This window comes from Kwoniella newhampshirensis (genome assembly GCF_039105145.1).
Source record: "Kwoniella newhampshirensis strain CBS 13917 chromosome 10 map unlocalized Ctg14, whole genome shotgun sequence".
NCBI lineage: Eukaryota > Fungi > Basidiomycota > Tremellomycetes > Tremellales > Cryptococcaceae > Kwoniella > Kwoniella newhampshirensis.
In genome coordinates, this window is record NW_027118344.1 from 61,040 (window position 1) to 85,743 (window position 24,704).

Genomic DNA, 24,704 nt, shown 5'->3' on the forward strand with positions numbered 1-24,704 from the left:
TCCTCTAGAGATTCAAGTTTAAAAAGTAATAATGATATTTATCATCGTTAAGCGTGACTCGTTCGGGAGCAAGGAAGGTTGTGTGATATCGCGAAAAGACCAGCAATGACTTTGACGCCGCGACATCAGCGAAAGACGAAGATTTCTTCCCTGACGTCGAGGGCATACAAAGCGATCGGGAGCTCTCCTTCTTCCTCTTTTTCTCCCCCACTTGCCCTGTCCGTTCTGAGACGTCTTCTGGTCCTGAGACTCCCTCAAGATCGTGTGGTAAGAGAGGATTGTTATCCCGCCGAAGGGGTGCTGGGGTGTGGGATAAGCGAGCGAGTCTGGAACCGCATTTTATCGAAATCCTGATTTTGTACCTGATCACAGAGAGAGAAGAGAGATCTGGGTACGTACCCATCTGGTTCATTCTTGATTCCTGATTCTTCTTGATTCTTGATTCTTGATTCTGGAAATTGCATTCCTGATTCCTGATTCCCGCGCAGGGGCGTGTGGGGAGATGGACTTCTGGTTGGAAAGGCTACCATTATTTAAGCCGACTGCGATTCATATCTCCTACTCATCACCATCATCAGACGCTCGTTTTCTTGCCAACACAACCTTCGAGCCCGAGCCCGAGCCGATTGAGACTGAAGCGACGATCGTGTCTCCCCAGTCTTTAATCTATCAGATACAGTGGCAAAAGTCTGTGTGGTGTTGTCAAACAGGAGCTGAGCGGAAAAAGACATTCTGCAACGTAAAAATTTAAGGTTCATATCGTGTCAGATCGTAGAACGGGCCCCAGGCAGTGCCCCACCGACACCTGGACCTGCTGATTGATATTCCATCACGACTATCAACTATCCCACCCAAACCGCCTATACGCGAAAAGATGGCCGGTTCGAATATCTATCGCGAGCTCACACCGAGACTGGCGCTTGTGTCTTTCATCGGTTCTTTGGGAGCCCTCAACTTTGGTGTGAGTCCATCGAAATGAGGAACGTCAATCGTCCTCGAACATGCTGACGGACCTCGAAATCGTCAATCAATAGTTTGATATCGGATGGTGGGGCTGCATTCTGGGTGCTCCGTATTTCAATCAACAGTATGGTTCGGCAACGGTCACCAACGCCACGACCGGCGCTACCAGCAAAACACTTTCAGCCTCCGAGCAGAGCGCAGGTACCGGTATTGGTACTGCCGGGATCATGTTGGGTATTATGGTGTGTATTTGCCGGATGACACTGCATTGCCTGACAAGTGCAACACAACTGACGGAACCTTTGGTGCCACGGTCACAGTTCGCACCATGGTTCAACGAGAAATACGGTCGCAAAAGGTCCTTCCTCCTTCTTGCCGTCGTAGGGATCATCGGTACCGTTGTTCAAGCGGCCTCGACCGTTGGACGAAAATATTGGGTCCTCGTCACTGGCAAGCTCATCCTCAACTTCTCAATCGGCATCGCGTCTGCGGTCGTGGGCGTCTACCTATCCGAGTGTTCCCCTGCCACGGTCAGAGGTACTCTGTTGTCCAACTACAATGTTGTCCAAGTGGGTTGGTTCCTCTCGATTCACATCGCATGCCTAAACTGACTAAGGGTGACACTAGAACATAGGCTACCTTATTTCTTCTGGATGTGTTTACGGTGTGGTGCTCAAGATGGCACCGATCAACTGGCTTCTCCCCATCTGCATGCAGGCGGTTCTCCCCGTCGTCATCATCATCTGCTCTCCTCTCATCCCCGAGTCTCCTAGATGGCTCATCGCTCAAGGTCGTACCGAAGAGGCCACCGAGGTGATCCGGATGTTACGCAAGCAAGGTACCGAGGAGTACGAGATTGCCGTGGTGCTCGAGGTCGCCGAGATCAAAGCTGCCTACGAGGAAATAAAGATCCTCCACGATGGCGTTGGATGGGTCGAGCTTTTCAGAGGGGCCAATCTGAGGCGAACTCTGGTGGCTATCGGCCTCCAATGTCTCCAGTGAGTTCCGATTTGTGTCTGGAAGTGGTGATCCCCATAGGGAGACTGATCCTCCTATTTCACGTAGACAAGCCCAAGGGGTATCTTTCGTTTCCAACTACATCCTCATCACCATGATCGGTCTTGGTATCCATAATCCTTATGCCATAATCGTAGCCATCTACAGCGTTCTCCTCGTCACTTCGTTGGGCGCTTTCTACCTTCCCGACAGGATCGGTCGCAGACCCTGTGAGTTTGCTTTGCAAATAGCATCGTTGAAGCTTGGTGCCGGCTACATTTCTGACCGGCTTGTTTAGTGCTTCTCGTCGGTTCCGCATCCGGAGCTATCTGGATGGCTGTTTTTGGCACGATATCAGCAGTTGCCACCGTGCCCACAGGCAATCTGGCCAACTTCCTCGTCGCCTCCCTGTTCCTATACATCGCCTTCTTCTCCAACACCTGGTCTGTCATGCCTTGGACCGTCAGCGCCGAAATCTCCGCCGCGCCACTTCGTGAGATGACGCTCGCCATCGGGGCCTGGTCCGGGTTCGGCGTGGGTCTGATCGTCGTCTTTGTATCGCCCTACTTGCAGCATGCCGAATATGCGGGATTAGGCGGTAAGATCGCTTTTGTATGGATGGGGTTCTCCATCATCTCAGTGAGTAACACGATCATTACTCTATGTGTAATCAAGTCGAGCTAAATCACAACAACCCATCATAGGGCATCTGGGTATTTTTCATGGTGCCAGAGCTCAAAAATCGATCTTTGGAAGAGCTCGATTACATGTTCGAGGCCCGTGTCCCGATCAGAAAGTTCAAGTCGTTCGACACGACAGAGCTCCTCGCCCAGAAGAAGAGAGAACATGGCACGGATCGCGTCGCAAGTGTAATCATTGATGAGAAGACGGATTTAGAGCCGACCAGCGAACCGGTCAAGAGGTTGGAGTATGTATGATTGTAGCGCTTCCGGTTGTAGGCATGGATCATGTAACCTTGTTTGTCTAATGACAGCGTCTCTGGGCTTGTATGCACAGTATTGTCAGTGGAGAGGAGGGCAATGTTCGACTGTTGGTTAGCAGTGCAGGTTGTTATTCTAGTCGATCAGCCATGTCCTCCTTCCGCCTGTGAGACGGTAACATCTCCTTTACAGGTGACTCTGTTTCCGCGGGTTCCCTCTTCATGATTGATTAGGAAAAGTCATCGACCCTGCTGCCTCATGACTTGCATCACATCTGTCTGTCCATATTGGTCTGTCCATACCTGCCATCGCACCTCGCATTTGTTAAAGTGGAGTCAATCTTTCGAGCTTGATGGCTGAACCGAAGATCTCTTCCCTAGCTGCGGCAAAAGCTGTTACAAGGGGGAACCACAATGATGAGACAGCAGTCAGTCGTAGGGTCACGCATCTCAATCAGATATCGGTCCGTCTGGGAGAAAGTAGGACAAGTTGTCAGGACATCACGCTCACCCTTGTATGCTGTGCCTTCTCTGTGTTCTGAGTTTCCATACGGCGGTCGATCAGTGATTCATTCGAATGATGAATCGGACATCATATCGTGAAGAAGCAGATCACTCACTGGCCAACGCCTCGTCAGAGTCATACTGGAATACCCAAGAGGTTAGTCAGCATCACCACCAGTATCATCATCAAGCACCACTAGCGCCAAAATCACTACCAATCACCACCGCCGACACTGACGCCGACACTGACACCAACACTGACACCAACACCGACACAAACACAAACACCGACACCGACACCGATAATCTCTCTCTAGTCGACCAAGGTCTTAGCATATCACTCACCTGTTCCCAGAGATAGACTTTGTTCTCATCCTCTTGGCTCTGAGCAGAGTAATACTTGACAGTTCCAGGCTCGTTGGCCGCAACTTCCGCAGTGATTGCCTTGAGGTCTAGTCACGCATAATGGATGTCATGAAGGGGAACGATATGCGAGACGGAAGGAAGGGAGACTCACGCTTGAGCAGCGCGGGAGCAGCACCTTGTTTAGTGGTGATTGTGACGAACTGCCCGGAAAGCGAGATCAGTAGGCGATCTCAGTCCAGTCCACAAAAAGCCTTGACTCACTTGTACGAAGCCGGCCATTGTGACGATATATGTAAGTATGAACACGTACTTTGATACGTCTTGAAGATTAAGTGATGATCGTGAGACAGGAGAGATGAGATCAATTCCGGCTTATATACTGCCGCTTGTATGTATCTATGTATCTATGTAGCGCCCCGCTGTTTCCGGAGGTTAGTAATGATGATGATGACGATGATGAGTAAACTCGCAAAACGGGGAGTAGAGGTGTTTTATTCGTTGCTTACGTTCACGATCCTCGTCAGCAGATGATGCAGATTACGGATACTAACTATCATAACTTATGCATAGATGTGAACAGAAAGATGGTTGATGTCTTGGCTGACAAAACAAATGCTGCATCCACTACAGGTCAACGTAGCACACCATGGCCTGCAATGTCACTGATGCATCTGGGTGCTATGGTGGATCATTCGCCTTTTTGCGCGGAGGGCGGTCCACATTGTTCGGTAGCGAAATCACGCAGTCATGCCAGTCCGATACGTTGCATCATCAGCGTTGCTGCTCTGCGTCATGGCGAGGTGGCCATATATCTTCTTCTACCAGCAACAACCAGTCATCATCTTGATCTCCTCCTGAAGGCGCTTGGAATGTCTGCGTAACCCCACCCCCAGCATCTCTCATGAACACTTCCCTACCTCCTGTCCTAGGATCGATCCACCAAGCTCTCCAGCTCTTCTTCTCTCCGAATCCCGCCTTGGTCAAGTCTATCGTGACTCCCCCTCCGTAAGGGAGATGTACCATCGCCCATCCCTCTGAACGCATACCGCTTATCAGTGCATCACCCGCCGGAGTCCCGTCCGTCGGTTCGTGGGTATCTGACAGGATGAACGATTGGTCGGGGATCCGAGAGAAGAAGTTGGGTAGGGACTGCATGATATGACGAAAGAGAGATGCTTGATAGGCTCCGGGAAGATCTAGCTCGAGATACCAATTGTTGAATGCGGTGGTCTGAACTGGGTCAGTACCGTGCCATAAGAAGGAAGCAACACGACTGACGGGAGGCTGTATTGGTGGATGGGTCTTCGATTCGGCGTTGTGCATCTGCCAGATGGAGTTGACACCGTACGTGTAGCCGCAAGCACTGTCATAGCGAGTCAGATCAATCCTCAAGCCTGTACCAGATGTCTGACACGCACCCTGCGAAGATCTGGAGACACGAAAGTCAGTAAGACTCTGATATGCGGGAGTTTGAGAGGAAGGACCTACAGCTTGCCATCCTCCATTCCGGATATCTTTCGCCGTCCATAAAGGTTCTTCGGGCTGGGAGTGGATGTGGGATCAGCCCGGCCTCTGTCCAAGATGATGCCACGTACAATGAACCCCATGCGTGTGTTCTCGTAGTGCGGCTCCATATCCATGATCGGTCTCGGTCGACCTGATTTGTCTTTCGTCGCGTACATCTTCCTGATAGGGATGTAGCTCGATCGAGCGAACCATCTGGGTAATCGTTTTTCGCCGGTTCGATACGTATCGTGATGTCCAGTCTGGACGACGTCGTAACCGAGCCATGTTGCATCAGGAAACTGCGCCGAAGAGGTCGTCTCCACTGTGTCTGGCAGCCAGACTTGGGGGGAGGACATGGTAAGCAGGGTTACTGGATCGTGGGGAAGACACGGGAAGTGGACGATAGACTCACGTTGAGCAGAATGATATGTCAAGAATGGTATGTACTCCTCGCACTCTATCAGACCTTGTGTCACCAACTTGTTCCTTGCTGCTTTCTCGCCCTCGAGTAATCCTTTGGCCATACTCTCAATCACCGGTCCGTTATCCTTCAACACGTCCTTGCCACCTGAAGCAGCATTCGCCCAGGACCAGCTCTCCACCCAAAATCGATTACTGTCCCCACCTAGCACAAACGGGTGGAACGGATATCTTTCCCCTAGGAACCGTCCGTAAGTGTATGCGGTATCGCGGTCGAAAAGTACAGGAGGACCATAATATCCGCCGTTGATGTATCTCCCCCAGGTGGGAACGAGGACGAGGGTGATGTCGAGTGATGCCGCGAGGGATGTCAGAGAATCGATGAATGCAAAATAAGCAGGATTCGGTCGGGACAGGTCGGGTTGATATGAGGTGGCGTTGGAGTTCGAATGTGGGAAGAAGGGCCATTCACCATCACGATTAGGATGATCGAGTCCGCTAGGAATCAACAGAGATCGACTCCGTGCGTCCCGAGGCTGATCATGTAATCAAGACATTCTCCACTCACCCATGCTCAGCGAGTAAGACAATCATCACAGCATTGAAGCCTTTCTCCGATCTGTTCCGCAAGTACAACTCTGCTTCCCCGATCGACAAGCGATGCGGTAACTCCCATGCTGTGTCACCGAGATAGAAGAATGGATCGGTAGGTCCGAGATACCGTACGAGATGACGGCCGTTCGAGGACGCTGAAATGGCCACATTCAGCGATGCTCGATGATCTTCCAGACTCCGATCCGTGAACGACATCAATGTCTACCTGATGATGCACAGACAATGACTGAACTTGGAGTCGATTGACTAACTTGGTCAAGCATGCTTTCATCGGTGTTAGCCGAGATACCGCGAACACGGACTGCTGAGGACGATCCTGTTGTCACCTGCATCTCTCAACGCACTTTGCGTCTCTTCGCTTTCTTTTGCTCTCGGTACAGTCAAACGCTAGGTATTCGACGATACATGATGCATGAAGAAAAGGGACTCAATCCTGCTTATTTGGTTTGTATAGATTAGATTATAGATCACGACTTGAAAACATTTTCGAGACGATCACGAAAATGGCAAAACTCTGACTCGCCCTAGAACATCTGTCGGTTCCTCATCTCGACCGGAAGGAAGATCATGACCAGACTGGATAACCAGATACCGCCGGCACCGAGCCAGAGGATACCGGAACTGGACGAGGCGAGATAGTGTTGACCCGCGAAAGGAGCGACGATACCGGCCAATCGACCAAGGCACGATAGCATTCCGCTGGCACTTCCTCTGTATGCAGTGTCGAAGAGCTCGGGTGCGGAAGCGTAAAGCACAGCGTTGAAGTACTAAGGCGAGATAGCGAATGTCAGTACGATCATACAAGATAATATACAGGCTTGAGAGATGGCTCACAGTCTGCATGACGTATTCAAGTGCATTGAGACCAACGTAACCGGCAGTGGTACGGACCTGAGTGTACATGGCCATCGAGAGTCCCTGCATGGCCGCTGAGAAGACGAGAGACCATTTCCTGCCAACGAGAGGGAGCTGGATCGAGAAGAGGGCGAGAACGGCACCAATGATTCCGGGCAAGTAGATGTAAACGTATTGTCTATAAGTATCGGTGACAGTTCCGGATCCCGAGGAGACGTTGTTCCGGAGAAGCACGACGGGAAGGAAAGATCCAGCCAAGTTGAAAGACCAGTAGTCGCCCTGGCTCAGAATCAGCTACAGCCTTGAAGTCTTGGAGCCTTGCGATAACTCACCATGTATGCCAAAGCCAAAAGGCAGAAGATGAACAGCTGAAGACGGTTGCCGAACAGGCCTTTCAAATTCTTGATACCAGAGACAAATGCGCTCAACACTCGCTTGGTAGTCTGTGTAGTGTTAAGAGGCTTCACAGGCTCGGTAGCGTAATGAACCGACGTGGCGTCAACCTCAGCAAAGTGTTCAAGGGTGAGCGTCGGTGGAGGAGCCCTGTTGAACCTTGCGATTTTGTGCAAGACCTCGATCGCTTCGGCCTCTCTACCTCGACTGAGGAGGAACTTGGGGGACTCGTAGAAAGTGAAGACAAAGTATCGAAGGAAGAAGATGAGAAGGGTGACACCTCCAAGGATGATCACGCAGTAGCGCCAACCCATATTGCTGGAGGGGGAGCAGCATGCTTCACCAGAGGCGACTGCACGACAAGATGGGAGATCGGCTCCACATCGATACTTTGCAGCGGTTCCGTATGCGACAGCTGAAGCGCAGACGACACCGATGGGCTGCCACATGGAAAGGAGGGCGACAAGGTATCGTCGTCTCTGGGGGAGGAACTCGAGAGCGATAGTGGCGTCGATGGGGATGTTACCTCCAAGACCGATGCACGCAAGGAAGTAGATACCACAGATTGCGGAGTAGTTGTACTTGGGAGCGGCCTATCGTAGTCCATCAGCATTTTGCCCAGAACGTGTCGGTGAGCGGTCACTTGCCAAGAGAAGACCGAAAATTGAGGTGATCAAACAAGTAAGGTTGAAAGCCCATCTTCTACCGATAATGTCCACCAAAAGCCCGAACCCCAGAGCACCGACACTGGGACCAGAGATTAGCGGCTGCTTGATGACAAGATCAGATTACAACTCACGCGAGACCAGCGTTGGCACAAGACCAGATGATACCACTGGACAGGATCAGCATACATGATCTCGTGCTGTAGACGAGTCACATTACTCACGCATGGCTGTCAGGTACATTCATCTCCTGACTGTAAAACTAGTCAGCGTTTTGGTTAACCATGTCGCACATCACGTTCACTCACTAGATAGCGGTGGCAATCAGACCCACACCCTGAGCCCAGGCAAGATCGAGGAAATAACCGAATCCACAAAGGAACCAGATACACATCTGATATCTGCCAAGTCCGAACTGGTCGATTTCACTGTTGGATAACGACACCCTCAGCTACCATGTCTGAGGCAGATATCAGCTCGAACGGGCAGCTTACGCGTTGATCAAAGCTGCCTTTCGCTCGAAAGTGGTCAAAGGTGTAGCTGCCGTTCCCTTGATGATGGCGGCAAAAGAGAGGTCATTCTGGTCCACCAGAGGAATCTCGCTGTGTAGAGCAAGATCATGTTTCTCTTCTCGTCCAGCGTCCCTGTTGGTAGGGCTGCCATGGCTGGTCACCTGCTTGGGACTGTCCGACAAGGTGTTGTTGGCATTGCGACCGTGACCGATGCCGTTGCCTGCGAATGTGCTTTCGCTGTTATCCACGTATTGTGAACCTGTTTGGAGACCGCTCATTTCTGAATAGCGTGGATCAGTGACCAGACTTCTACTTGCGTGATAAAAACACAACAATAGGAGGGAAAAGCTCACTGGAAAAGACAGGTTGGGTATGGAGGCAATGGACGATGAGAAGATTGATGCATTGTGTACACCCCGTGAAAAGTTTATATATCAATCTAACGAATTCTGATTGAACGGCGATATCAAAGCGATCCGATGGAGATCGAAGTACGAAAAAAAAGGTTACCGTGTACGAGATAGGTCACTCGTATGGCACGTCGAACACTACTGTATGTAGGTAGTACCCCATCTCCTGCTGCTGTCGTCCTATCCTATCTTCGATCTTCAATCACGGTCACTATGATGCTATTTCCAGGGGCTCCTCCTCACAAGCTTTCAAACGACCTTAAGGCACGGGGAGCGACGAGGACAGGAGCAGGAGCAGCGAGCAGCGTGATTCCCGCTTTCCGGCACGACGCTTGCTGATCGATCGGATGGGAATGGTTAGTACGCCATCGCGCGATTCGAGGCTAGCTCTCGTTGGATGATACGCGACTCATCAGAGGTCTCACATGTCTAAAACTGTGTGAGTTCAAGCATGCAGTGGGCTTACACATGCCTAAGAGCAGTTGTTGAGCTTGAGCGACACCTCATCCCAATGGAGCAGATCAAACACTTCTACCGTGTCTTTCGTCAACTTACAGCTGCCCCTCTTCAGTCCTGACACCGATCGTTATTGATGGCGACGGCTCTCGGGACTTACTCGAGTAGAGCAATCCCTTGATCTGCACATGACAGATCGGGATGCGAGATCTTCGCTTCCAGCTTTTTCTTTTCTCTCATTGAGATGACGTGAATCGTCCGCTCAATTCGTAATGTTCCTCGTCGCCCTGTTGAGCTCAGGAGACGGAATTATGGCAATTCAGCTAAGAGCGATTACAACGCTGCGATACGTAAACAGTCCGGCCAACCTGATGTACCCCCTCCGAAAATACTTTCAACCGAGGAGCATGGCAGATGGATCGAGGGCAGGGTCTGCGATCTACAACTGTTCGTGGACTGCATGCATGCATTCCGCCAAAGAGGTGGTGTCATTGCCAAGAGCTTGCTCGTCAAGGTGATCCCCGAATAACGGCATCACCCATCGCTTTCCGGATAAGTTACGGGTGGCAAACTAACCGTCCTTCAAATATAAAGCAACAGAGGCATACCTGCTGGTTCGTGAGGAGAAAGGTGCCCTGATGGATGGAGCCCTGATGGAGATTGACTCATGTCCCCCACCGAGAATGCTCGGTGCTGATTGATGTCGCCGTGCTCATGCAACGAAGGGGACACGATGCATTTTATTGAATAGGCTGATTCGAACAGTAATGCAAAACAGCAAGTGACCGCTGAGTTTCTTGGGCGGGTCACAGAAGCTTATAGGCGTTGGGTCAACATCTCAAATAGAACGACGAAATCCTTTCAGCATCGCCGTCAAGCTTCTTTCACAGGCATCTCTCGACTATCGAATCGTACGAGAAAGGTCTGTAGAATACGGATACGTTTATGCATAGCAATCTATATACAAATGAGAGGTTACATGGGAGCTCGAACATAAATGCGATTGTGTGTGCGTTGAGGTTATGACATCAGCGTGATCGTAATGCCGAGGGAGGTCATGGAAGGACTAGCGGATACAGAGCCTGAATGGAATGTCGTAGGGAATGCACTGATCGGAGGTGAACGTGAATGTCAGATTGGCAACGTCAACATGCCTGCACCCACGTACCTTGTAAGAATTGGGAATGGTCGTCACGGAGACATACCGTGCGAGCTTGATAACTCAACCCCTCAAATGGTCAGACCTTTGAATGACTTCCTCAACCCGTTGTGGCGATCTCGGGTCCGTGATTCATTATTTGAAGCTTTGATCTTGCATGGGGAGACCTTGTGGTTCAGATCACAGAGCGGCGAAAAGTATCGCTCGATGAAGTGGTTGCAATAGAAGCTGAGAACTAGGCGTGCACCCCGATTTCTCAGCTCGAATTCCTTCGGGGCAACGTTCGAGGGCTGTTGGGTGGAGTCGAGTCGGTTGCCGGGTGCGAGATCAGATGAAAATGGCACGTCATTCGTGATATGCACATCGCCTGATGCTTGCGGTAGCTCCTTTTCAGCTAGTTCGTTCAACTATACGGTATAGCAGATTAGGGTCAGCGGACCACGAGAATCCAGGAATGTTGTGATTCATTGATCTTACTGTGGCGTAGATCAATGAGACCTTCTTCTTGGCTAGGAGCAGCCACTCTGAACGAAGGAGAGGTTTACGATCTTCAGGACGCAAGCGAATGAGTTGTAACCTGATAACAAGGTGTCAGCGATGCAAAGTGCAAGACTAAAGTAGGAGCAGGTGTTGCGTAGGACTGACAATGAGTACAGTAGTGAGATCACCACCGACTCTAGGTCGCGGAGTGACAGACGATGGATGGTCCCCGAGATCTATGGGATGAGTATTGACATCATCAATTTGCGGAACTGGCTGTTCATGCGCAGGCTGATACAAGTCAACTCACCAACGCAGAATCATACATTGCTCGACCCTTGGCGACTTGGTTCGCATCTACCTTCGACAAGGTGTGTGACATGACCGTGAGTCAAGTATTGCAAGGCAGGAATGGGTTGGACAGATTGGACAATTTGGACAGAATGAACAGGATGACATTCAAGGTGGATTCATTGAACGGGAAATCAGTCACTACTTGACCCAAACAAGACGCACGGCTTGGACACTTAGGGTGGCGATGGGATATGCTCCTGACAGTGGAAGGAAAACACCGATGATATCACCGATGTGGCGGAGCTTCTCCTGCGCATTCCGCCTTTTTGTGCTGAGCGACAAGTTCGGTGTCTCTTTTTAAGCTTACAAGTTTTCCCGTTGTCTCCAAGTTTCCCTTGATAATCGCTCTCAGAGCTAACAACCCAGGTCATTACGGCACGGTGCATTTAAACCTGCCTGATCCGCAGCCCGGCGGGTGCCTGCCCTCGTCAAGATGCCAGATCAGCAGGCTGGGTCACCGTCTGAAGCGCAATCTTCGACTTTACGACGAGTCCCACAGGGGCAAGGGCACCGCATCCGTCTCACACATTGGCCCGCTCAATCCCGTCAGTGTTGTCATTTGCCACAGACGTAGATGTTTGGATCGCCGCTGGAACAAGGATGGTACTGTAGGGACAGGAATGATCCTCCGGCACCGTTACCATCTATCTCTTCGGTGTTGGAATCCGCCGTGCTCGTCGGCGACGAAGGGGATACCATGCATCGTATGGACTCGGCGGCTGACTCGACCATTAGTGCAAGAAACAGTGAATGACCGCTGAGATTGGAGAGCTTGAATCTTGGGCGAGTCACAGTCAAGATGGCCTGCGGCTGAGAGGCACAGCACAAGATCAGACGACCGCCAAGTGATCAAATATCACCGTCAAGCACTGATCACATCCTCTTGCGACTGTCGCACTGGAAGATGAGAAGCGCATATAAATAATTGGGTACGCTGATGCATAGCGAGCTACTTGCCAAATGATAGGTCACGTGAGAGCACATACCGAAATGCAGTCTTGGGTACGTTGATATCGGGAACGAAAGCGCGGTCGTGATGACTCAAGCAGGTAGATCAACACATCGACGATGTCATTCTGAAAAATAATTTGTCACTACTGCCCGAAGTCTACGGTGAGGCGTCAATCAACGAGCATACAAAGCTGGTGAACAGCCGAAGACAGTGTCAATGCTTGAGTGAGTGAGAGGGGAAGTGCGGAAAGCTCAGAGTCGGATTGCGCGGTGCGAAGAACGAGTCCAATTGTTTATGCTCCAATTTGACTGTCGAAGAGCGGAGGTTCCGTGCAGCTTGTTTGTGCTTTCATGGAATGAAATGACTCGAGTTGGCTCGCTGCAACATGCACGATCGGCCATTATGGCATGAAATTTCGTGTAAAATTCGTTATGGGTACAACATTCGAGACGATTCTCACCTCTCCGCAGACTCGCTATGCTTATTCTACGCAACCGTCTGCACTCGAGGACTGAAGCAGTCATCCAACGGTCAAACTCTTGAACGAATTCATCATCCCATTGTGCCGGTCTCGAGCCCGTGATCGATCTTGCCGTGTCCGTAATCGATCTTCTCGAGCCTTGATCATGAGTGGAGAGACTTTGGCATTGAGATCACAGATCGGCGAAAAGTATCGCTCGATGAAATGATTGGCCAAAAAGCTGATGACCATGCGAGTGCCCAGATTGTTGAGCGGAAATGATTCGAGGAGACCGTTCGAAGGCTGTCGGTCGATATCGAGTCGATCGGTGATGGGATTCGATGGGCAGGTGAACCCGTCTTTCGTGACATGCATTTCGTCAGTTTGTGATCGAATCTCCTTTTCAGCGAATTCGATCAACTATGTGATAGAAAGCAGGGTCAGCCTTGAGTCCGGTAGTACACTTGGATGATCCGACGATTTTGCGGTTTACTGATCTGACCTTGGTATAAATGACGGTGCGCTTCCTCCTGGCTCGAAGCAGCCACTCGGACTGAACAAAGGGTTTACGATCTTCAGGACCCGTGCGAATGCGTTCCAACCTGACAATATCGGCGTTAACGATGCAAAATGCCGAGCAGAACTTTGGAGCAGGATCTTGATGGAACTCACATTGAATATAGTAGTGATATCACCACTGACACAAGATCGTGTTTTGAGAGACAATGGATGGTCCCTGTGATCTAAGGAATGACTGTTAGATGCGGAGGTGATTGATCACGCTGAGGTAATCGAACGCGACTCACCAACGCCGAGTCATACACTGCTCGACCCTCAGCGACTTGATTGGTGTCTGCTTTAGACAAAGCATGTGACATGATCGTGAGTCAGGTATGCAGGAGTGGGTTGGACAGAATGATGATATCAAAGATGGATTGTTCAACGAATTGCAACAACAGAACAAACGCTGGACCAGGTTGGGACTGGGATACCCTGAAAGGATAGCGACTTGATCATACATTCTGTCTACTATCTGCATCAAGACCTCAACACCTGCTACGTTCCATAGCTTCCCATGCATAATGTTCTGTCTCTTCGGCGCAATTGGCTTGACGAACGTATCCATTGGGGCTCGAGATCCCTCTGTGAGCAGGAGGTTGTGAACGACCGTTGGCTTGAGGCTGTTTACTTTGATTCCTAACACCATGCATGCATCGCTGCATGGAATCTATCTATTGATGTCTATTAGGTGAACGTGACGTATCGTGGATGACATCAACTGAAGTTATATATTAAACGAACGATCGATCAGGTTGATTCGATCAGTCGCATGCACAAGATATCTCTCATCCATCTCCTCACTACCCTATACTTCGGCACTGGTCCTGGCACTAGATTGTTCACTAGGCTTGGCGTGACCACCCTCAGTGTGCGTTGATCGAGCGTAGTGCTTCTCATTGGCTCGCTTCTCGGTGACGGTCTGGTCGGCCTTGAATTTGGAAGATCGGAAAGCAGGAGTTCGAGAGAGGTAAAGTGCGTCAACCCTGAAAGTGAAAAGATATATACAGTCAGCATACGTGATTTCAGGCAAGGATTGAGGAGGATCAAGGTGCACTCACTCCTCGATGGACATGCCCTTGGTCTCAGGGATACAGAAGTAAGCGAAAGCGAAGGACAGAGCGAGACATCCAGCCCAGACGAAGGTGATACCAGTACCGATCTTTGCTTGGATTTGAGGAGCGGCAAAGCTGTTTGATAGATTGTTAGCGTTCTGCCTCGGTGTTGGACCGTGCTCAGACTCACGCAATGATCAAGTTGAAGAGCCAGTTTGCACCAGTACCGAGAGTGACACAGAGGTTACTCAATCGAATAGGGAAGGTTTCACCACAGACGACCCAAGCGACAGGTCCCCAACTGGATGCGAAGGAGGCGATGAAGACACAGGTGAAAGCGATAAGAACATCACCAGCGACCTTGCTGTCGGGATGAGCCTTGGAGACAGCACCGACGATGATCTGACCCGCGAACATGAGACCGGCACCCCAGAGAAGGACGGGTCGACGACCGGCTCGGTCGACAGCGAGAATACCGGGGAAGGAGAAGAGGACGTTGACGGAGGCAAGGATAATTTGGAAGACGTCTAAGATTCATACTTATTAGCGTTGAACTCAGGCAACCGATACGATTTGATCTGCAACTCACAAGAACTGTCGAGACCGGCAGTCTGAGCGAATTGGACACCATAAGAGAAGAAGAAGTTGATACCGGTAACTTGTTGACCGATTTGAACGAGGATACCGATCATAGTTCTCCACAAGATTCGGTCTTTGGGTGAGAAACATTCGGCGTATCGAGCGTTACCTCGTTCCTGGTCCTTGATGGTGGCGGCTCGAACTTCCTCCATCTCCTCCTGTTTGTCACCGGGTCAGAAATACGTTCTTACGAGCTGGACCATTGCGATTACTCACGGCAATGGCAGGGTCATCGATGGGCAAGTCACGAAGATTGGCAAGGTTCTTCTGACATGCCTCCCATCTGCCCTTCTTGGCGAGGAAACGAGGGGACTCGGGAGAGAAGAGGAAACCGATGAGGAGAAGAGCGGCCCAAACCATCTGCAGACCAGTGGTGATTCTCCAACTGTTGGCGCCACATATTTCGTCAGTGCTTGTCTTTGTGTGACACAATGCTATGCACTCACGAGACATCACCGTCATATTTGCTCATTCCCCAGTTGGTCATGGAGACACCCCAGATACCGAGCGTGACGCAGAGTTGGAAAGAACCTGCCAAGCGAGAAGAAAGACAATGATGACATGAATATTTTGCCGCACTTTCTTTCAGGGAAAAGAATGGAAATAATAAAAAATCAAAACTTTGCGTACGTACCAGTAACGAGACCTCGATATCGAGGGGGAGAGGCTTCAGCCTGGAAGACCGGGACCAAACCAGAAGTAGCACCGACACCCAAACCAGTGAGCAATCGGGCGACGCAAATCTGACCGTACGTCGTCATAGCCGAGGTCTGAATCAAACGACAAAAGTCTTAGCACGTCTGCAAAGGGCTTGAAATCGAGACAACGTCACTGGATACTCACCTCGATAGCAGCTCCAACGAGGTAGATAGCGATGAAGATCATACATGTTGTACGCAGACCGAGCTGTGAGGGAAATATGACATTCAGTACCAAGTCGTTTGAAGAAGGAAACGCTCCAAAACTCACCTTGCTCGCAACCGTACCGGATCCAACAGCTCCGATGGTGGCACCGACACTCAGCAGACCAGTGATGGCACTCTGTCTGGTGGTGCTCAAGGCGCAGATCCCAGCAGCATCACAAGTACCGAATCGTCTTTGATAGGCAGACATGCTGAACTATATACGATGTGTCAGACGCACAACTCCCAAACTATTGCTTGTCGACACTCACCAGACCACCTCCTTCAGAGTTACTCCAACCAAAGATGACACCTGCCAAACTTTGGAACAGACATAATGTCAATGCCTTCTTGCTACTTCGTACTGCGGTAGCCATGATGGATGAGAAATGTTTATTGGGTTTCTATGAGAGACCAAGATGTTATAGTAATGATGGAAAGTATTCAAAATGATTAGTTGTTTGTTTTCTTGTAACAAAGAGCAAGTTGGGGATGGGAAGGATTTTTACACGAATCGTCGTTTATAAAGCAGATTACTTGTCCAAGACTTCAATCTCGTCTCGTCCGGTCGACCCGAACCGCATTCGCCCCTATGGTATCGCGTTCACGTTTCCCTTAGCTTGCATGATTCTCCTTAGCTCGATAACAGGGGCAAAAGAGGGGGGGTGCCGGGGGCCAAGGACAAGTCAGACAAAAATGCGGTCCCCGGAATAACACGAAAATCGGTGGTTTATTTTCGTAGTCATCATCGACGGGTCCGTGTTTCTTTTCCCTCTGTTCTCACCGCTCAGTGCAAGTTGGATCCGGAAAACCTGCATGATCATTGCTGAATCAGAGAGAGAGAGAGGGTGGTACGTATGCGGAATGCCAGGTTTACAAGGTAAGTTAACCGAGGGCAGGCGTGGGAGAGAGGCAAAAAGGCAAAAAGGTAGAATTCTTGACCTCCCTGTATGGTGTGGCTGAAATGCCGGTTGAGGGAAAATGAAGAATCTAAAATCTACAGGGACAGAGAGATCTCCCTAACTTCAGGGAAATAAGAAGTGGCAACCCTCCTTTGCCGGCGGCATTTCACTCGGCCGAGCGACATCTTTCAAATTTTTTGCTCGGCATCTCGCAGCTTTGATCTCATCGTAGACCCGTATCCACCCGAACCTACCGCACGGACAGGATGAGTGGAAACACTTGCCGCAGTTCTGAGATCAGTGGAGACCTTGTCACCCTTAACGAATTTATCCGTATCTCACGGGGAGCTACAAGTCGCAGCTCGGGGATACACCTTTGCCCCCCAGTTCATCGCCGAGGGTTGTGTTACTGGGTGCTGCAGCCGACCTGACTTTCTCCGCTAACGAGCCACACGTCCACACGGTGACCCATCCATCTCCAATCGACGACGATCCTCACCCCGATGTGGCTCGCACAGTCACACGCGGGGGCCGCCACTGGTTCCTTCTTCTTCCGAAAGGGGCGTGATAGGCTTCACCTTTTACAAATCATCTGGATTAATTGTTGTTACGAACCAAAGTTTGAGCAGCAGGAACAACTTTCCGTGATCTATATGGTTCACATCTTATCTGCACTTTGGCCAGTGTGCATCCTCCGTCGTCCGTTTTCCTCCTAGCACGGTGCATGTCAGCACATGTAACTACACGAGGGCTCGCACCCCAACAGACTATTATCATTTAATAGCCATCGACTACCCGTGGGTTCCCGATCTTTCAAGCTTTGAATGTGTACAGGCACACGTCTGCTCGGGAAACATGTATAATTGGCGGCAATGGCTCGTCAGGGGTTTTGCTACAGCCGAGAGGATTGTCCTGGTTCCCTCACCTGCAACTGCCGATGGCAATCACCTGAAGACGGCTTCGTCTACAGCGTGCGGAAGGCACGTGGCATTTTGGAGAACCGAGAAGAGATTGGTGGCAAAAACGAGAAGGGTGGTGGGCATCACGTATGACGACTGGAGCAAGATTACATAACAAGCGTTCCTGCTGCTGGAGCAATCTTACGTAAGTAACCGGCCGAAGATGTCAACTGTTGTCGACTATTCGAGTCAGTCCTCTGCCATTGGGTCTACTCCTCCGATGACCGGACAACTTCACCGAGGGGCCCACATTCCGCATCTTTGTACTGGTCGGTTTCATCGCAGTGTATTGATGACTTAGGAAGTGTCGTCTGATCCCTACTGAGTTGTATCAAACGATCTTGTCTCATTCGTTGTTTCGTGGCTACCCTAGAAGATGGTGCCCTTTCGTTCATTCGGGATAAAATCAAGTGTTTGAATACATCTAGACCAAGTCTTCATGAGAGTGTTACAGTGCGGTCGATGGCTGCGATCGTGGATATGAAGATTGCAAGCGCGTAAGACCATGTCTGCCTGCGGCCTGACTTGGCAGAATGGGCATTTCGTTCTGTTCTGAGTAACGGAGATGGCAGGCCATTCATCTATACATGACTCAACAGGGTACAACATTCTTCGTCAGTAGGTGACATCATGATCATATGTCTGGGCAACAATTCGTCAGTTACACTTTCCTCTGTTTGATGGATCAAACTCACAATAATCTGGCTTCTTGACATTCAAGCCGTGTTCTCCAAGTGCCAGACTCAAGTCCTCCATAGTCAATACAACGCGATTGCGATCCTGCGCATAGACCACAATCAGTATAGGGATCCACTCCACGTACGTCGTCTGCATGGGAGTATTAGATCACAGGAGAATTGAACTCACTGCTCCGCCCGTGGGTCGACCGCGACCCGCTGTCGTTCCGTTTAACCTGAGCTTGGCAAAATGATACGCGTCTCTTGATAGATCTGCAACGAATTTTTGAGCCGACAAGGAGAGGAGACGCTTTCTGCATGTGAGAGTCAGATCAGTCAGTAAAAGCTTGATGACCGGGACAGAAGTGAGAAAATGGGTCCACTAACAATCGTGGATCAGAACACTCGAAGCCGGATCGTTGTAAGAAGTACTCGGTGATCTCTTCAGGCACCTGAGAACAAGGATCAATGGAGGCTCAGATTTGGAATGGAACGACAAGGCAGTTCTGGAGTATAAGGGATGAGGGCGGTGTGCCGCGAGGTGGATGGCTCACTAGAGGCTTATAACCATCAAGCATGACAAGGAACTCTGCCAGACTTCTATCTCTCCTAGCCATTTCCTCTTCCCTTTTCGCCGCAAACAGTTGCGTCAAATCAGGTCCTGTGGAGGCCCATTCCCCATTGAGTTTCGGAGGTTCGGATTCACCGTTCATCACGATATCGACTGACTGGGCGGGGGCTGGAACGGCAGTAGGAAGAGCAGAAGAGGGAGGTCTGGTGGGAGAAGTGGATGGACCTGCTTCCGCGTGAGGCTCGGCGTCTGGTCCGGAGGAAGTTCCGTTGATCATCGCAGGTGCAGATGGGGGTGGTACGGATTGAGCATCGTTTGGTGGCGCAGGTGACGATGCAGATGGTTCGGACATTATCGCTTCTTTTTTGCACAACAAAGGACCATTTGTGTGATAGCAAGATGCCTTCATATGCTCGTAGCGGTGAATGCAAGGAGATTGGACGCAGCCGGGATGAATCGAGTGTGACCGTGTGAAAGTTGAGATGAAATGATGCTTTCGTCATAGTCAAATCCTATTTCCTTCAATCAATCAATCAATCACTGCTCTCTACACGTAGGCCCCCCTGTCAATCCAGAGCTCATCATCAAATGACCATCCTGCTGGTCAGATCATAGCAGCAACAAAAACACTCAATCCACCTGGATCATGTCGCAAGCATCGTCATGGGGCTCACGAGAGACTCCATCAGGAATTGGTGGAGGCCCGAAGACCGATGCTTCACACCATAGTGACACGGACCTCTCCTCCAGCCCATCATCATCCCAACCTTCAACGTCCAATGTCGAATACGCCGTTCGTTCTCCGTCACCTCGAGAGCACAACAACACCCTTGGAATAGGAGTATCGCCTTCTTCAGGTCATACCACCCCGTTTCCCTCATCATCTGTACTCGCCACTTATCCTCATCTTGCCCATTACCTGTTCAATCTATTGCAGAACGTGCAATTCAGCCCGCCACGTACGACAAGCTCACAGCATCCTCTGAGTCTCTCATCGTCTGGCGAATCAGATGGCAGCGATGAAGATGATTTGGGCGCGACTTCTGCGGAACATGGAGAAGCAGACCAGACGTCGGAGGGAGTTGAACAGAAGACTCCGAAGAAAGGTCGCGTCGCAAGATCAAGTGGTGGCGGTGGTGTAACAGGAATTGAGAGGGATGAGCTGGTGAGAAACATAGTTCAACTATTGGACAATGAAGAAGAGGAAGAGGTGAAGAACGTTCTGAAACCTCATATGGGAGACCTAGGCAAGGTGAGTTTCCCTTGCACTATTAATCGGTCACTAATGCTGACTAATCTACTGTCATTCAGGATGATATCCTGATGGATCAAGTCTGTTTGGACTGCATGCATCGGAGACGAGGTAAGATATCCCTCTGACGCTTTATCTCTAGCAGCTGATATGTCTTATCAAAATATAGACGATCGAGAACACGTGCCATACGCTCCGCATCTCACACCCACCCGAGCTCGCGGATCGCCCATTCCAAGTGCTCTACCCTTACGCCCATACACACCGACTCGTGTACCCTCCTTCCGCAACCGTACACCGATTGGACGGCCTCAGTCCCCGTCACCAGCGTTACAAGCATCAGTCATCAACCACTCATCGTCACACTCCACTTCTGCAAATCTGTCAGCAGGCCCTGCGGCACCGTCCTCTTCCTCCGGTTACAGTTCTTCGGGATCGCCAATTGCGTCGCCTCGCTTACTCAATGCCAAAGCTGCCACATTCAGCCCCACTCCACGGGTCGTCTCTGCCCCCATCTCGTACGGCAATTCTTCCTTCCTTCCAAGCGATCCATGGCGCGATGCTCCTGCTGAGCCTCCTCGATCTGCATCGCCTTTCGGCGCCATCGGACCGACCAGCATGAATAGGACTGGTTCAAATCTCGCCATCGCTGCACCGTTATTCAGCGCACACTCGAGTCCTTTCCATTCACCTGTTGGAACTCCGAATCGTGTACCTATCAAGATGCCCGATGTCTTCGCCTCTCCCGCTTCGTCTGTCAATCGGCCATCCACCAAAAGCTTCATTCCAGACGACGATGATGATGACGAATTCTCACCATTTGGGAAGGGACTACCCAGACTACATCACCACGACAATGTCTCATTGAACTCTGAAGCGAGATCGTTCACGCCTTTCAGTCCGAGCGTCCACGCTGGTGGAGATAGTTATTTCGGTATGATATGTCTTACCCTCTTCCTTGGATGATATGACGGCTGACGTTTTGTATGTACTCTCATATGATCAGGTGATGCTGTGAGTGGACAAACAGAAGGCACAGCAGACGAAATGAGCAATGAAGCAGGAGCAGGCATGACACCGCTTGATGTTTTATGTTCCGTTTTCACTTCGGTTCCTCGACCAGAGCTGGAGGACGCTCTTCACCGATCCGGATACGACTTTGAAAGTGCGATGGGTCTTTTGGTTGCGCAACACACCTTACCTCGATCGGGATCCTCAACTCCTCAACGCGTCTCATCACCTCGACCATTATTAGGAGTAGGAAACAGAGGCGGCATACAAGTCAATCATCATGCGCCAAGGGAGGGGTATTTCCAACAAGGTGGAAGGTCACTACGAGGAGACATGAGTCCAGGTTTTGGAAGCGCCAGGAGTCCAGGCGGTCAAGGTGGGAAGATGTGTAGATATTTCCTGGCTGGAGAGTGCCGAAGGTCAGATTGTCGTTTCAGGTGAGTTGATACCTCAGCTCAATCACCTATCGAAAATGCGAGCTCATGGTTCTTTACTAGCCACGATATCGATCGAGCGCTTTGTCGTTTCTGGCTACGCGGGCATTGCGCGAAAGGACCCAACTGCGAGTAAGTAGCCTGCTTCTTTGGTGCGATGCGTGCATTAAGCTGACTGCCCATCTCAGATTCCTTCACCAACTTCCCACCAATTTCGATGCATCGGCGTTGTCGAACGCCATGTCGCACGTCGAGATATCCCAAGACGGGTATGCTCGCCCCTCGTCGCCTGTTGTATATACACCTCAAGACGAGTTCCCAGACTTGCTCTCCGCTCGTTTGGGCCGAGGGGCACGGTTTGACCCATCCAGAAATCGATTTGCCAACGCTGTCAAGAGAGCTACTCCCACTCCTCTCAATATGATACAGATCTCAGGAGCACGACAAGGTCCACCACCTTCGTCGACTCAAAGCTCTTACTCTCCTGGACTGGAACCCCGATCCCTCGCTCCAGCTCCCGCGGTTGTGGCAATCCCCCGACCTTCTCAGAGAATCAAGCTACGCCCGCCAACCCTGCTGCCGACTCTCAAAACTGGTGCATCTGTGAACAGTCAATACATGAATACTCGAGCTACGGCCGTCCGATTAGGCCACGCTCGAAATGCATGTTTGGCACGAGCTGCAGATGCTTTCCGTCGGGGAGATGGAGCTGCTGCTAAACGGTTCTCGAGAGAAGGCAAAGCCTTAAACCAAAGGATGTTGAATGAAGCATCTGAAGCTGCCCAATCACTGGTCAAGGAAAGAAGGGAAGAAGCTCAGGCCGCTATACGCGAGAGAGAGGCCAGCTGGTCAGATGACCCGCTGGATCGAAAAGAACGAGGGAAAGAATGTGCTGGGGGTCTGGGTGTAATCATGGGTGTTGCCGGCAAGCGAAACGTACCAGGTGGGGATCGAGTCTCGGCGGAAGAGAGGACGGAGTGTTTGCTGGATCTGCACACCTTGCATGGCAGTGAGGGTGCTGATATTGCTGCGCAGTTCTTGGCAGAGGTGAGTAATGGTCGGTCGACGGGATGAGTCGACTTCAGGAATTTGTATTTGACTTTAGTCTTCTGACTTTGCAGCTGGAACGCGAAAACTTCAGAGGTCTCGGTGAGTGGCTGACTGGCTTTGCCGGTCACTTACATTGGCTAATCCCGTATTGTTCGTGCAGCATACGTCGTCGTTGGGGAAGAGAAACACGTAGGAACTCAAGATCCTTTACGTGGCGCGTCCAAGGTTAGACTTGCAAGCAGTGTCAAGCAATGCCTTGCAGAGTGGGGTTATGCTTGGAACGAGACCGCGGGTGTCATCTGCGTAGACCCCTGTCGCAGTTGAGACTTGAAAAGATCTGCCTTGCGTCAAAGCCTGTGGAGCAAAAGTGAGTCATACTAGGAGTCTCTATCGATGCATCTCGACTTCATGACGAAGTTGAGATTGACGCAGTCCTTATATCTATAGGAGTAGCAGACCATCCGAAAGCCATCTTACCAATATACCATATTGTGACCAACGGCGTCAGTCATCACCTCACCATCCACCATTAGCATGATGTCACAATTCTATCCCGCTTGTCTAAGCACATGTATATATACCTATTTCCTTGTCTGTTCCGCCGTCACCGTAGCGAAAGCAGGAGAGAAAGAAGAAAGAAGAAAGAAGAAGAAACAATGTAGAGTAGAAAGACTAGCGATAAGCAGTAATGCGATCAGAAGAATTCAGATCGATGACTCTGGTTGATCAATCTCGCTGGGCGCGAACGCATTTCACAGTATGATGGAGTAGGTCAATCGGCCATCCATATCATACTCCCATCGACCTTGTGACGACTGAGATGGCTGTTGGCTCGACTGAGTGATCGTGAGCTCCTCACGCAATCGAGAAGATATCCCCGGGGTGTGCTGCAATCGCCAGCCATAGAGGCTATTCGGGCTCTGATACGGAGGAGGAGGGTTTGAAAACACATTTTGGATATTCTGAACGGGCCTTCCGGGCGGGTATCGAAAGCATTGTGGGCTGGCAGTCGCGGAGCCCTGCACGGGATAGACGCAGGCGCCGTACGCAAGCTGAGAGCTGGAGTGGCCCAATGCCTGGGAAAATTGTCCACCAGCATCATGAGAAAGCTGGGCGTTGGAAGAGGGCGATCCTACACCTTGAAATCCGGATGGACCTACGTGGCCGTGGGAGCTGAAACCTGGGTGAGAGGCGTTACGAGTCAATGACTGGGTAGCCGCAGCGGTCCCGGGCTGTGGGAAATCCCTTCGCGACGATCCTGTCAATTTCATCTGGTCGTAGACCTCCTTACTATTGAACCTAGGAGGTTGAGAAGCTGAGAGATTTCCGGAAATCCTCCTGGTGGACATGAAACTGGACTCCAGACGTCGATCCCAGTGCTCACTGAGTCCGCCCAAGCGGTCAATCTGTTGAGTCGTGGCGTCCCACTCGTCTTTACTCTGGCCATTCGCCGGACCTAGCAACGCGGAGTCGAAGGCTACGAGAAGCTGCGCAACCAGTGCCCTACCTTCATCCGTAGCTGTGATTGAATCCTTTTGTAAATCTGAATAGAGTCGACAAAGCTTTTGAATTGGACAACTCACTGGTATGAATATCCATTTAATCGATTCCAGTCCGTTTAGGGAAACGTTGGGACGAAAGCGGCATACTGTAGAGTCGGGGCCAAATGGTGGCGCTGTGCAGGATAG

At 50.7% G+C, this 24,704-nt stretch overlaps 8 protein-coding genes across 8 annotated transcripts; 2 read left to right on the plus strand and 6 right to left on the minus strand.

Annotated features, from left to right (window-relative positions):
• Window positions 1-874: 874 nt before the first annotated feature.
• On the plus strand, window positions 875-2,897 carry IAR55_006734 (uncharacterized protein; the record flags this gene model as incomplete). The annotated part of the gene is made up of 7 exons (XM_066949814.1): window positions 875-961; window positions 1,035-1,205; window positions 1,284-1,532; window positions 1,591-1,961; window positions 2,029-2,189; window positions 2,258-2,598; window positions 2,664-2,897. 7 exons carry the CDS (start codon window positions 875-877, stop codon window positions 2,895-2,897), a joined length of 1,614 nt encoding a protein of 537 aa, XP_066799506.1.
• A 327-nt stretch (window positions 2,898-3,224) lies between these two features.
• On the minus strand, window positions 3,225-4,048 carry IAR55_006735 (uncharacterized protein; the record flags this gene model as incomplete). The annotated part of the gene is made up of 6 exons (XM_066949815.1): window positions 3,225-3,292; window positions 3,411-3,437; window positions 3,520-3,544; window positions 3,749-3,855; window positions 3,921-3,969; window positions 4,031-4,048. The coding sequence occupies 6 exons, from the start codon at window positions 4,046-4,048 to the stop codon at window positions 3,225-3,227; spliced, it is 294 nt and encodes a 97-aa protein (XP_066799507.1).
• Window positions 4,049-4,540: 492 nt separating this feature from the next.
• Window positions 4,541-6,505, minus strand: IAR55_006736 (uncharacterized protein; the record flags this gene model as incomplete). The annotated part of the gene is made up of 7 exons (XM_066949816.1): window positions 4,541-4,999; window positions 5,048-5,132; window positions 5,188-5,198; window positions 5,258-5,311; window positions 5,365-5,615; window positions 5,688-6,193; window positions 6,264-6,505. 7 exons carry the CDS (start codon window positions 6,503-6,505, stop codon window positions 4,541-4,543), a joined length of 1,608 nt encoding a protein of 535 aa, XP_066799508.1.
• Window positions 6,506-6,834: 329 nt separating this feature from the next.
• On the minus strand, window positions 6,835-9,013 carry IAR55_006737 (uncharacterized protein; the record flags this gene model as incomplete). Its single annotated transcript, XM_066949817.1, has 8 exons — window positions 6,835-7,077; window positions 7,145-7,444; window positions 7,498-8,151; window positions 8,206-8,305; window positions 8,358-8,393; window positions 8,448-8,477; window positions 8,532-8,651; window positions 8,718-9,013. 8 exons carry the CDS (start codon window positions 9,011-9,013, stop codon window positions 6,835-6,837), a joined length of 1,779 nt encoding a protein of 592 aa, XP_066799509.1.
• Window positions 9,014-14,372: 5,359 nt separating this feature from the next.
• Window positions 14,373-16,537, minus strand: IAR55_006738 (uncharacterized protein; the record flags this gene model as incomplete). The annotated part of the gene is made up of 10 exons (XM_066949818.1): window positions 14,373-14,550; window positions 14,626-14,754; window positions 14,810-15,146; window positions 15,209-15,416; window positions 15,475-15,643; window positions 15,705-15,789; window positions 15,893-16,028; window positions 16,102-16,164; window positions 16,228-16,377; window positions 16,433-16,537. The coding sequence occupies 10 exons, from the start codon at window positions 16,535-16,537 to the stop codon at window positions 14,373-14,375; spliced, it is 1,560 nt and encodes a 519-aa protein (XP_066799510.1).
• A 2,141-nt stretch (window positions 16,538-18,678) lies between these two features.
• Window positions 18,679-19,621, minus strand: IAR55_006739 (uncharacterized protein; the record flags this gene model as incomplete). The annotated part of the gene is made up of 4 exons (XM_066949819.1): window positions 18,679-18,801; window positions 18,889-19,012; window positions 19,086-19,150; window positions 19,253-19,621. 4 exons carry the CDS (start codon window positions 19,619-19,621, stop codon window positions 18,679-18,681), a joined length of 681 nt encoding a protein of 226 aa, XP_066799511.1.
• Window positions 19,622-19,915: 294 nt separating this feature from the next.
• IAR55_006740 (uncharacterized protein) lies at window positions 19,916-23,340 on the plus strand (the record flags this gene model as incomplete). Its single annotated transcript, XM_066949820.1, has 8 exons — window positions 19,916-20,521; window positions 20,581-20,632; window positions 20,691-21,455; window positions 21,528-21,969; window positions 22,030-22,098; window positions 22,155-23,013; window positions 23,088-23,115; window positions 23,177-23,340. The coding sequence occupies 8 exons, from the start codon at window positions 19,916-19,918 to the stop codon at window positions 23,338-23,340; spliced, it is 2,985 nt and encodes a 994-aa protein (XP_066799512.1).
• A 428-nt stretch (window positions 23,341-23,768) lies between these two features.
• IAR55_006741 (uncharacterized protein) lies at window positions 23,769-24,615 on the minus strand (the record flags this gene model as incomplete). The annotated part of the gene is made up of 2 exons (XM_066949821.1): window positions 23,769-24,535; window positions 24,600-24,615. 2 exons carry the CDS (start codon window positions 24,613-24,615, stop codon window positions 23,769-23,771), a joined length of 783 nt encoding a protein of 260 aa, XP_066799513.1.
• Window positions 24,616-24,704: the final 89 nt, after the last annotated feature.